The sequence below is a fragment of the Varanus komodoensis genome, unplaced genomic scaffold (assembly GCF_004798865.1).
Source record: "Varanus komodoensis strain SLA01 unplaced genomic scaffold, ASM479886v1 scaffold16, whole genome shotgun sequence".
Taxonomy (NCBI): Eukaryota; Metazoa; Chordata; class Lepidosauria; order Squamata; family Varanidae; genus Varanus; species Varanus komodoensis.
This window is the reverse complement of record NW_025335468.1, coordinates 5,388,543-5,400,984: the sequence shown is the minus strand read 5'-3', so window position 1 is coordinate 5,400,984 and position 12,442 is coordinate 5,388,543. Positions and strand designations below refer to the sequence as shown.

General features: G+C 41.9%; 1 protein-coding gene across 5 annotated transcripts; it reads left to right on the top strand.

Moving 5' to 3' along the window:
- Positions 1 to 813: 813 nt before the first annotated feature.
- On the top strand, positions 814 to 11,188 carry POLR2L (RNA polymerase II, I and III subunit L). 5 transcript variants are annotated; one of them, XM_044426118.1, is made up of 4 exons: positions 977 to 993; positions 2,348 to 2,437; positions 3,265 to 3,366; positions 10,485 to 11,188. In XM_044426118.1, the coding sequence occupies exons 3-4, from the start codon at positions 3,272 to 3,274 to the stop codon at positions 10,591 to 10,593; spliced, it is 204 nt and encodes a 67-aa protein (XP_044282053.1). In that variant the 5' UTR covers positions 977 to 993; positions 2,348 to 2,437; positions 3,265 to 3,271; the 3' UTR covers positions 10,594 to 11,188. The 5 variants fall into 5 exon arrangements, with proteins under 5 accessions (XP_044282057.1, XP_044282054.1, XP_044282053.1 ...); XM_044426122.1 differs by lacking the exons at positions 977 to 993; positions 2,348 to 2,437 and adding an exon at positions 814 to 850; XM_044426119.1 differs by lacking the exon at positions 2,348 to 2,437 and having other exon boundaries at positions 918 to 993.
- The last annotated feature ends 1,254 nt before the right edge of the window (positions 11,189 to 12,442 follow it).

Here is a 12,442-nt window from a genome sequence, read left to right as displayed (position 1 = left end):
CCCCAGCCAGCTGGAAATGGTGGGGATTGCAGTCCAACGAGGACGCCAGGCTGGGGAAAGGCTGCTTTAAAATAGATCTATCCGCGATTGCAATTGCCAGCTGAGACAACTAGTTCCAAGCATCTCCCCAAGTCAAACGCACCCGCAAGCTGCTACAGGTTCGAACGCGCTCGGCGGTGCAACGAGAAATCGCCCAAAGTCGCGGAGGATCAGAGCAGCTGCTTTCCGAAGCAAGACAATCGAATAGCGGACCGACAAGCAAAAGCGATTACCACCTCTTTCTTGTGCCCCGTTTTTTTAATTTTCTCGCTCCCATCCTCAAGGAGGGAAAAAACTTGACCCGGCTCAGCTGCAACATCACCACCACCAGTTGCACTTTTCAATCTACAGTACATATCAAGGTAAGGGGAAAAGAACCCCACCCTCCCACCTTCGCCCCTTTTAAAAACTCTCCATCAGAAAAAAAAGAAGAGAACTCTAGTAACACGTGTCTACAAAAGAACGCAGTGGCAAAGCAAGGCAAATCCAAAGGGGATACCTGACACTCACTCGCTGCTTCCAGTGAACCGCTGCTTCAGCTGCCTAAACCCAGCGCTCTGCAATCCGAACGCCTCAGCTGCCACTCAACGCCGCGCACACGAGAATCGCGAAGCTCTCTAACTGAACGCGGTTATCTTGAGCCAACCGCGACGCCGTACCTCTTGGAATGTACCACTTTGTCGTTCTGGGGAGGAGTTGGGAGTAAACATGAAACAAAAAAGGAATAGCACGATTTCCCAACCGGTAACGGACTGCGCTGTTTCCCACGAATACCTCCCGGTGTTATCGCTGAGCGCAGTATAAGGTTAAAGTAAGCCTCGGAAGCTAGGAAACACAACACCCCCATTTTTGGGGGGGAGGAGTAGTGGCCGGAGAGGGGGCGTGGCGCGGCGGTTGCAAAGCGTGCGGCGCCGCGTCGAGCTGGAGGGCTGAGTGTGGCGCGCGGGGCACGTCGTGAGTGTTCTCGGGATCGGGATGCGGGTCGAGCGCGCAAACTGTCCGGCTCCTTCCGCGGTGGAAGGAGGACGAGCCTGGCGCTGCGCTGTGCTTTGGGTTTGCGCGTCTGTGTCGAACACCTTTCCACCTACTCAGAACAAGCGGAGGGAGCGGCTTAAGGTCGCTGCTAGTAAATCATATATTGTGAAAGGAACGGGTGCGGGAAGCGGGGCGAAATCGTTTCCGCAGGTTTAAGCCACCTTCGGTAGAAACGGGAGTGGCCTTTTCGCCTCCCGGATCACGTTTCTGTCTGCTGGCAGCCCGACCCTGAGCCGATAGTTAGGCTAGAATGGCAGCTTTTCTGGGAGCTCATTCACCCCCTCCGTGCTAAAAACTGTGCAGTCCCTACATAAAACTTCTGACTTATCAATGTATGGTACCTCCCAGTCCTTTATTTGTATAGCAATATAGGAATATATTACTTATTATTTCCTATATTGATTGAAAGCAGTCAACTTTGTCAGATGTAAAGACTCTTGGTAGTCGCGTTTGGCCCCTAGTAGATTAATGATGTTTTCTTTAGCTCTGAAGTAGATGAGATGTCTGTATGGCAGTCTTTCTCATGCACAACTTAAAACACTAGGATGAAAACACAGCAAGTGTCGTTTTAAATTGGATGCTCTTGTAGGTTCATTTTTATCAGTACCACAAAAAGTATTAACTTTCTTAGCACATGCTTTTTTGCTATCATCTTCTGTAATAAATTGACACACACAATATTTCCCATCTGTTAATTGTAAAGCGTTCAAAAACAAAACAACTTTGTTAACACTTTTAGCCATTGTGAATTTTTTCATGGAGTGCCACTTTTACTAATATGTGAAATGAAACTATATCCTGAAAATATAACCTGGAAAAATAGGTTTTTCAAATTATTTTTGTGAAATAGGAAATCTTATATATTTATATTATAATTTAAATTTATTAGGAGACAGAGTCAGTACATTTTATCAACTCTGACTCCAGTAATCCAAGAATTACTTCCAACTCCATATCGATGCTGAAAGCACCTGGAAAAAAACTGGTTTGACTTGTTTTAAAAACAATGAGAATCCCCATTGGTTAAAATATTGTTAAAAACTACCTTAAGAACTTGTTCATAGCTTGTGTGGCTTTGATCATATGGGTTCTAGCTCATAAATCTTTAACAGTATATTAAATGTTGGCCTTCTAAGTGCCACAAGATTATTTGTGTTTGCTATGAACCTTGTGGCACCTCGAAGCTGAGACCTTGCTAAGAGAAGTTTTCCTTGGAAGGGAGGGAATATCCACAGTGAGATCTTTGAGCTCACAGTTCTTTCTTTTGGCTTAGAGGAAAAGATTTGCAGCATCTTACGACAGTCCAGATATTGTCTGGAGGACATAGGATTGCTCCCTTGCTGGTTAAGGGACTACACCTTCAGTAAGTCTAAGAGTAAATATGACAATGAATATATTTACTCAGAAGTATATTGCACATATAGTTTGGTTTTGCTTACTTGGGGCACTCTGCCCTCACCCACTTCAAGAATTCTGAAGGATAAGGTGCTTCCACACTGTTTTCTGTCAGTGGCACTTGGATCTGAGGAAATGGTTCAGAGTTGGATTGTAGAGTTAATTTTTTAAAAAGATACTGCAAAACAAGGGCACAATCCAGCTTAAGGTAATCACTTTTATATCCTGTTGACTTCACTATATTTCTTCCCTTGAAAAGTAACAGGCTGTAAATGCTTGGCCTTGCAGACTTAAGGGTGCAGTTGTTTGGCTGTGCCTTAGATGCTGATGAGCCACCAAACTCAGAGGCTTACGGTTACCCTGTGCAGAGGGAGAGGTGGCAGAAACAGGGAGGTGATAAATGCCTTTCCATCTTCAAACCCTGCATTTTTCCCTTGATTTTTCTTGCCTGTCTAGCTGGGCCGTTTTGGAAAGGAAGAGAGTTGGAGAGGCTTCAAAAATAGCTCATATCCTTGTTTTTCCAGTCTCCTCCTCTTCCCACCCATTGTAATGACCCCATCCCCCCTCTCCAAGCTTGCTATCCCAGCCTCAGGCCAGCCAGTAGGGGTTTTTCCATACTGGTGGAGAGTGGGATAATGTCAGTTCCCTATTTGCAGCTTTGAGGTTGGCGCTCTGTGTCTAATTTCAGACTGGAAAATCCAAGCTACCCATAGGGCCATATATTCCATTCAGGAATCAAGATACACCAAATCATGTGCTTTCTGTTTTATTTTCCTTTCCTTAATGTTTCCTTAGGTATAAAATGATTATACCCATCAGATGTTTCACTTGCGGCAAAATAGTTGGAAACAAATGGGAAGCTTACCTTGGCCTCCTGCAAGCTGAATATACAGAAGGGTACGTGTTCTTTTTCTTACATTTTTGCCTCTTAAGATTTTTAATAATTACAAAACTTGCAATATCATTTACAATATCATTTCAGTGACGGCAGTATTGACATTAAACTTCGGTATGTAACATGAAATCAGTCCAAGAGATATCCCCTCCCTCCCAAAAAACCACAGAATTAAAACAGCAATATGAGAAGTTCTTCAAATGCCATCTGAAATAAAAATGTTTAATTCCATGTCACCTTCTAAAGCAAGAGAGTTATTTGGCTTGGCTTTTTAGCCAGTGTTCCACACTGAGAGCATCGCTATTAAAAAAAAACGACGCCCTATTCATCACCATCTTTTCAGGACAGGGGTGGGAAATCTGTGGCTGTTGAGATGTCCATCTGCCAGCATGTCCTGATTATGGCAGATGGAGTCCAGCAATATCTAGTGAGCCATCAGTTCTTTGTTCTCTACGCATGAGGTAGTGTTAACTGAAAGAGGACTTTCAACTGTTACAAGAGAAGGCATTTCCTCAACTACTCGAAACCAGAGTTATTTAGAAAATTCAGTGTTGACATAATGCTCCTCAGTTTTGGTAATAAACAAGGATCACTTCTGTCAGACCAAGTAAGGGACAACATCTGAGGTGCCATTGGATTCCTGTATCAGAAACAGTTCTCCAGCTCCCCTCCTCCTTGCAGCCAGTGTAGAAAGAACTGTGCCAGCTCCTTTTCATGGGCAGGAAAACAACTTTGCAGAGGGGAAAAGGGGTTTTTTTAGGAGGTGGGGAGGGGAGGAGACTGGAGGGGATACAATGAAAGTTATCCTGAAGGCTTTCCAGACCCTCCCTCTTTGAAATGCTTTGAGACCCTCTCCCTCTTTGAAATGCTCCAGCTAGATGGGCAAAATATACAGGATAGGGAGATGGGAAGATGTAGATATTTTCTACTGCTCCTCCGGCTCTCTGTACAAAGACTGTGCTTGCAGGTTCAGGGGTCTATAGCATCACAGTAGGATTTCACCCTAAAAGATGCTTCCACAGAAGTACCATAGAAGTATCCTCCTTATAAAAGAATACTGCACTGAAGACATAGTAAGCTATCTTTACCTTTTCTTAGATATGGTTTGATGCAAGCAATTGAACAGTGGCAGATATAAATTGGATTTTATCTCCTTTTCCTTTTTCCTGCTCCTCCTCCTCCTGCTTTGGTAGTCTTACAGATCACTTATTTCACTTTTTGTCAGTGATTGAGAGCTGGTCAAGGAAGGAGGGTTTAGGTCTAATAAGAAACTGAAGGGAGAATGTTTACAAACCACATTGAAAAGAATATGCAATTCTCATTCCTTTGTTCGAAAATTTCAGTTCCACTTCTTGGAATGATATAGCCTAAGAGTAATTTTAAATAGATAATAAATTGATGGTTCTATTGATAGGAATTTGGGAATCTGTCCTATACTGAAACCAGACGGTCCTTTTATCTCAATATTTTTGATCCAGACTGACAGTGTCTTCCAAAGATTTTACGCAGAACCTTTTTTCCTAGGGTTACCTGGAGAAGCTCGGATTGAACCTGAGACTTTCTGCATACAGAGCATGCGCTCCTGCATTGCTTAGCTCCGGGTATAAGTGCGTTCTCACTTATTCCTGAAGCATACTGAGAAAGTGAGAAGTGCATGTCAAACCGAGTTAGAACATTTCCATCTGCCCCATAGAGATAGAGTTGCAAGACATGGCAAAAAAATCAATGAATGGTAGATGGCATTACCCAACTTTTGTATCTCAGTGTAACACAGAGACCCAGTTCCCTTGTATTTTTGCTGTTAAGATTGCAATTCAATACATTTCTACTCAGAAGTAAAGCAACTGTATTCAGTGGAACTTACACCCATGTAAGAGTATATGATTGTCACCATAGCTGACCTTTCAGTTAAGTGCTTGGGACATTCTGAGTTCTTAGGAAACCCAAGAATATAAAATTAAAGACTAATTTTAGGTGTTTTCTGATACCTGAACTCTCTGTCATGCTTCCCATAAAGGTTTCTGTGCTTACAAAAACTAGAAACTGAACAGGAAGATGAATTTGTATTTTGGAGCATCTTAAATAGTACATGATATTTTAGAATACCAAGGAGCTGATATAGGATGCACAGTTTTTTTCTGATTTATTAATTGGGCGGGGGGTGTTACCCTGCTTGTCTGCTAAAAAGGCTCCTAGAGTAGCTTACTTATAATCAGTAAAACAAGATGGTCTTCTCCACAGGCTGGAGCAAAAGGAGAAAAGGGATGGGGAGAGATGAAGGAAAAAGCAAACTTACAGGTAGTTCTTATACTGGCCAGCTGGAATAAAAAGAGTTAGTGGGAGGAGTGCAGTGGAGGTGATCTGTCAGCAGAACTGATGGAATGGCCCAGCTTCCCATCTCCCTCTGCCACAGCCACGGACCATATGATATTAACTCTTGGCCTGAATTTCATCATTTGAAATGTAAGTCAATTTATTTTTACAGCTCTCCTGTGGCATATTGATGCTGCTAGAACATTAGATCTGTGCTGTGTCATCTGAACAGCAGTCCCAATTAGTGTGGTACCCTTTCAGCAACAGTCTAGTTTAAGATGCTTGAACAGTGTGGAGCAGCACAGTAAGTGTTTCTCAGCTGTTCATGTTTAGCATCCCATATGTACATTCCCACATTCCTTTATGTTATTAAATCACATAGAATTATCAGCTAATTTGGGTGTTTTGAACATAATCTTGTTCTAGCAGTTCTTAATGTATGTTAAAAGCAATACTTGTTCATATTTCATATCTAAATGTTGTGCACTTTGCCTTTGGGCAGCCATCTAGCATTATTTTTCCAGTAAGAGATTTAAAAGAGCAATCCTGCAGCCCCTGCACCACATCTAGAGGGCCATAAGATTTCTTTTTTCATGTTCCCAGATCCAAGGTTGCAAGAGAGCGCCTACCTTTTTTTTCTGTGCTCAGATCCCTCTCCTGCCCCTCTCCCACAGCTGGGGTAGAAAGAACTGGGCCAGTTGCTTCACTGAAGTCATAACAGTGAGCTCAGGGAATGGGTATGGGGTGGTTTCTGCAGGGAGGGAAAGAGGTGCGGGACATGCCTTGGCTGAGCATATCTCAGCCTTCTTCCCTCCCCCTGTGAAACACTGCAGTTAGCTGGCCGAAGCAACTGTGCTCCTCTCACTCTGTACAGGACACCCGTAACCCTCCAGCTTTGGGGAGCTACAGGCATCCCCAGTGTAATACACTCTAAATGGCCAGAAGATAGCAAACCAAAATTATACAGCAGAAAAGACAGGTTTTCTTCCTTAACTAGGTAGAATGTAGAGCCTGCCCATACAGTGTTCTGCTTTGTTGCTCGGTGTTATGATAATTATTTTTATTGCAAATATGGAATTGGAAGTGATGGATTTAATATTTGAGATTTGGCAGAATTTTAATACAGTATTTGCATTATGCATTTACCTGAATGAATGAATGAAAGCATGCATGCATGCATGCTGTGGACTTAAATCTGATTCTTTTTGCAATTTATTGTATGATCTTACATTAACAAAATGAGCAGACAATGCATGTTTGAGCTTCCCCTAGCAGCAGAGCTTGGCTCTGCTAGCTAACTATCTTCTAACAATTTTTGGGGCAGATATATATATGTCAGATATTGTTAAAATCATTTATTGTAGCAAGAAATGGGTCAGGTAAACTGAATAATTTGCTAGTCTGGGGATGGAGAGATTCAGCAGTATTTGAAAATTCTGCTTTTCACTTACATTGAGCTTCTTCAGACCATCTTTAAAACTGTTAGAAAAAGAAATCACATTCAAGAGCATCTTAAGTTTGGTTTAATATGTATCACCTGTAGAAGCTTTAAAAACTAGATCATGGGTTAATATTTCTAATCGTTTGTTAAACCATTCTGCAGTTCTGTGGAGGTTAGCAGCCCATTTGTGTGTGTGTGTGTGTGTGTGTCAATGTAAGCCCTGTGGAGTTCAGTGGCATTTGCTCCCAGGGAAGTGCATATACGATTGCAGCTTAGTGTGCTGCAATCTTTAAGGGCGCAGTCCAATAGCCCCCAGCTGCAGTGTACATAAGCCTTAGCACTCAGATGCTTTCATGCATCCATTGCATGGAATGAAACAGCGTGGCAATGTGATCTTGCATTTCATCTAGATGGCTGAAAATGGTTGTCTAGATGAAGTGGAACAGAGGGGAGGGGAGGAGGCTGGGGCAGCATCAGGGTGTGATGTAAACCATTGGCCCCAGTTTACTCCCCTCCCTGCCACCTACAGCACATCCCTCTTCCTCCTCTCCAGTTGAGATCCTGGAGAGGTAGTTGACATGTTTCTTTCTATGCTACTGCAAGTGGGGCTGGGCTGGGAGCTCAGCCTTTAAAGTTACAGCACAAATGTCACAGGACCTTCAAGTTGGGATTTCCGACCAGTCTCTGGGCTCCCAAACCATGTCAGGAGGCCATAGGATTGTGCCCTAAAGCACTTTAAAATTAATATTGGAATTGAGCTGCTATTAAAACCTTTATTTGAATAACTTGTGAGGTCATACACTGTACTGAGAGTGATGCCTGTTCTGGAGTCCTGTAAGGTCAACAGGCCTCTAAGATAGGCATCAGATTTTTATGATCATCAGTTCCCTACTTCTGTTTTATAGCTTCCACCTACTTGATCTGAGAGTGGTTCACATCTCAGATTGAATGTGAATTATGCTAGACCCATCATGGAAATGAAAACTTACTCTCTCTGTGTGTGCTCCTCTGGCATAAATCATGAGCAGAATTCTCAAATGCAGAATGTACTCCTTTCCTATATGACGAACAATACTTTAGTAAGACTTGGAAAATCTCAACTTTCTTTAAAATGTTGCTACCTGAGTACGTCTACAGCCCAGTTGTGTGAATCCCAGCTAATTAAGCCCCACTGAAAGCAAGAAACTCAATGGGACAAAAAGTATGCTGACCTAAAAGGTCAGTGGTGAGACCAGAGAATCTGCTTTTGTAAGGTGGAAGGTTACATAGAAACATAGAAAACAGAGCAAGTCAGAAGGGGCCTTCTGGGCCATCTAGTCTGACTTCCGGCACCAACTGGCTCTGCTCACGACATGCCCACCATGTGGACGTCCAGCCTAATCTTGAACATCCACACCAGTGATCTTGGGTTGATCTTGGGAATGACTATCCTAATGAGAAAACATCTCTCAAGCCAGCAGCCAATCTCAGTCTCCAAACCTTCCATCTTACAAGACACAGAATCTAGGATGACCCTATGACAGTAAGAAGAACCTCTATTCAAAATGGCAGATATCACTGGGAAGAAGCCACAGACTAACACCGCTTTGGTGTCTAATTCATTGCTTTATTATATCCCTCATAAATGAATGGCTGCATTTACTCCTGGAAAGGAAGGAAGGAATTGTACTTAAGGACAACACTGCAACAGAGGAAAAACTGCCCACCTACACATATGAACTAACAGGGACCCTGTGAGAGGAGATAGCATGCAGACATGCTTTTGCATGCGTACACATTAATACAGTATGAAGCCCTGTTGACACATGCACATACCTCTCATAGGTGATGCTCATTTTATGCTCATTTCTTTTTTGACCAAAAGCGTAACAGGAATTCCTCCTTGGTGCATCTTACCACTCCTGCTATCATCAGTTTTTCTTCTAGAATGTTGTTTATTTCTGTTGTCCTGGATTTCTTCATGCCAATTCATTTTTTGGCCCTTTTCAGTCTGGCATTTCCTGTCGATTTATTTGCTCTATGAAAACCACCCTTATTTTTGTTTCGCAAAGAATCAGTACTTTTTGGGATACTATTGACCATTTTTAAAATTCTCTTTTTAGTCTTGGTTTCTATTCTTTATTTGAATATCAGTTGCATATTCTTGTTCCTTTTTTCAGATTCCTTTCCTGTTTTTTTAGATCGCCAGCTGCTCTGATAGGGGCCTGTTTTTTATCCTCTTATTAAGCTATAAAAATGAAATTGTATCAGAATGTTTGGAGTATTGAATTTGGAAAGGGGCCATGAAGTAGGCATGAGCCGTAGAATCATAAAGTTACACCGAGCAGTCTTAATCTTATCCAACTACCTGCTGAATGCAGGATCTGTAATGCAAGCTGCAACTTCAGCAGTGAACAAGAACCCATCATCTCATAAGGCAGTCTGTTCAGCAACTCTTATCATTAGGAAGTTTCAGTCATAATCTTCCATGCAATTTCCACCCATTTATTCTTGTCCTGCCTTCAGGAGCAACAGAGAAGAACCCCCACTTCCTCGGTATGATATTTGTACCGAGGAAGTCTTACATGTATACTCTTGTATAAACATAAATGCTGTGCAGACATTCAATTGAACTCACTTGGGTTCAGCATGGGGCCACCTTGTTCACTCACTTTCAATAAGTTGTAAGAATGGAGCTTATTTGGAAGAGAGATAGGGTAGCAAAGGGTCGCCTTAAAGCCTCTCAAAACCAGAACTATGTATATTTCTTATAAGACTGAAACCCTAAGTGTAGGTGTGGTAAGAAGGTAAACACATGTTGAATATAATCTCTTCTGGAGGCTGGTATTGGCAGAAATGCTGCTCTACATATTTGCTGCCTTTTGAAGAAGTGAATTTAGGAATAGTCAGATACACAAGCTTGCAATTCACCTGCCCCTGGTACTATAGCCTTGCTTTTTAGAACCAAACAACAAATGCTGTTTGTGGCTAGGCAAGCCTTGTTCAGAGGCAGATGTCAAGATTTTCTCTCTAGGACACCAGAAATGTTAACAGGTGTGTAAGAGTGGAGTGTGGGGAGACTGTAAATGGTCAAGACACAGTGTTGCATACGTCTTGGGGACATTTTTCCATCTTAAAAAAAATCTAAAGCAGTAATTGATCAAAGTAAAAACTACAGAATTCTAACACAGCAACCATCAACCTCTCCTCCAAGAGCATTCTTTTTGCTCAATTATCCCTGAGGGACTCATTTTCCTGGTCTCGTGGTTTTTTCTTTCTACTGTATGGGCAAGGTCTTGAATTCTTCACCTTTATTTGTCTGGGGTCTGGTTTCAGCATGCTGCTGCCCTTTTAAACACACTCCTGCTTTTTTTTTTTTGTTCTTAGTGATGCCTTAGATGCTCTGGGGCTAAAGAGATACTGCTGTCGGCGAATGCTGCTTGCCCATGTGGATCTGATTGAGAAGCTCCTGAATTATGCCCCTCTGGAGAAATGAAGAGCAGGGGGAATATATGATACTCCATTCACGTGGACCAGTGTGCTGCAAGAAATCCACAAGCTAGACAGTTGAGGTTACGGATGCAGATCATGCTCAGGGAGGGATTTCACTCTCCCCACAGTTTTGCCACAGCTTCTAACCTCTTCAAAGGAAATTACAGAAAGATGAAATCCACTTCCACACAGTTGGGGATTGTAGTTTTAATTAAAGCAGGGATGAAAGTTCATCAGAATCATATTGATTTTGGAGAACGGTGAATTTTTAAAACTACTCCAAGTCACTGGCAGTGCTTTTAATAAAGCTTATAAATACAGCTTGTTCAAAATATGGTAAGGAATGTCCCTTCTCCCTCCCCTGTACTGCTCCTGTTACTCAGAAGCTCATTCAAGAAACTGGAGAGAGTTAACGGCGCGTTCAGGTTGTTTGCTGCTGGCATTTATCAATGTTAAAATGTGTGGGGTGGCGAGAAGAGACTCCTCTGTCCAATATTCCTCTGTGCATTTGCACAATATGAACTTATCTTAAAGACCTGAGATCTGGCTGAATGACTTGTGGGTTGTGATGTGAAAAACTAATAAAAATGTAGGATGAATTTGACTTGGGGTTTTTTTTAAGTGGGGGAAGGGGCAATATCCATCAAATTCAATCTCTTGTGCGCAATCTGAGAAACATCCTCAAAGCTACTGTGGTATATTGCAAACACAATCTTCCTTCTATTTCTCTTACATGTCACATTGCAAAACTGGCAGTCCATTTACCAGAGCTGTAGCATAAGCTTCAAAAGTTGAGGGAAAGTGAGCCGCTTCAGGATGTCAGAGCAGCTGAGAGGCCTGCTTACTTACCCTTGCAATTTCTAAAAATCATATACATAGGAAGAGGTGTATTTATTAAATGCTTCATGCTGTAGCATGTAACTCAGAGCCATGTCATGAGTAAGAGGTACATTCATCCTTTCAGCTAATACATCTCTTAAATGTTTACCTTAGAATTCTGTGCAACTCAAAGCTTTACATCCCCCTAATAAAAGGAATTGCATCTGTTCCATATGCTTTGCTGTCAATGCTGGGATCAGTTGTTACATGAGTTAAGTTGGGAGAGAAATACTTAGATGCCCATCATTTCCTTCACACTGCTGTGGGAACTTGGAAAACGAACATCTGCTTTTTGCCAAAGGACCGAAAAGGAGGCAATGAAAATTTTTCACCTCACCACTAATGCAGAAATATGCTATTATTTATTTATTTATTTATTTATTAAAACATTTTTATGCCGCCCCATTCGCCGAAGCCTATTAGTTTGACAGCATGCTAAAATGTCTTGTCTTTAGTTGCCAACATACTTTTGGATGTCTTTAAGCACATGGAGTGCCATTGTGTGTCAAGTGTAAGTAAGAAGTGGGTACATAAAGGTGTTCCTTCTAGTTTCTCTGCAACTCTATGGTAGCCTTCCCATTAGGGTGTCAATGGAGGTGACTAACTGCTTGCACAAGGGGTGGCGAAATAACTTGGGAAGTGGAGGCCTATTCTGTTCTCTTTGCCTTTTGTAAAACTAAAAAAATATTTTCCTCCTTCAGCTTTAAAGAACAAGATAGTTAAGCGTTTTAAACAAATGCTAGCTTCATATTAGGCCAGGCATTTTCATAACAGCTTCGAGATAAAATCTCAGTTTAATAAATAATGTTCCAGTTACAAGAAAAAGCCTGTCTCCCTGCACCCATCTCAGAAAATTATTTTTGCAAACTACATCTATTTTGGCATATTATGTGTCCTTTTTGTTCTTTACTGGTCTGATAACATTAACCCCATAATATCAGAAACCCTTTCATTTAATTATAAATGCAGTTTGC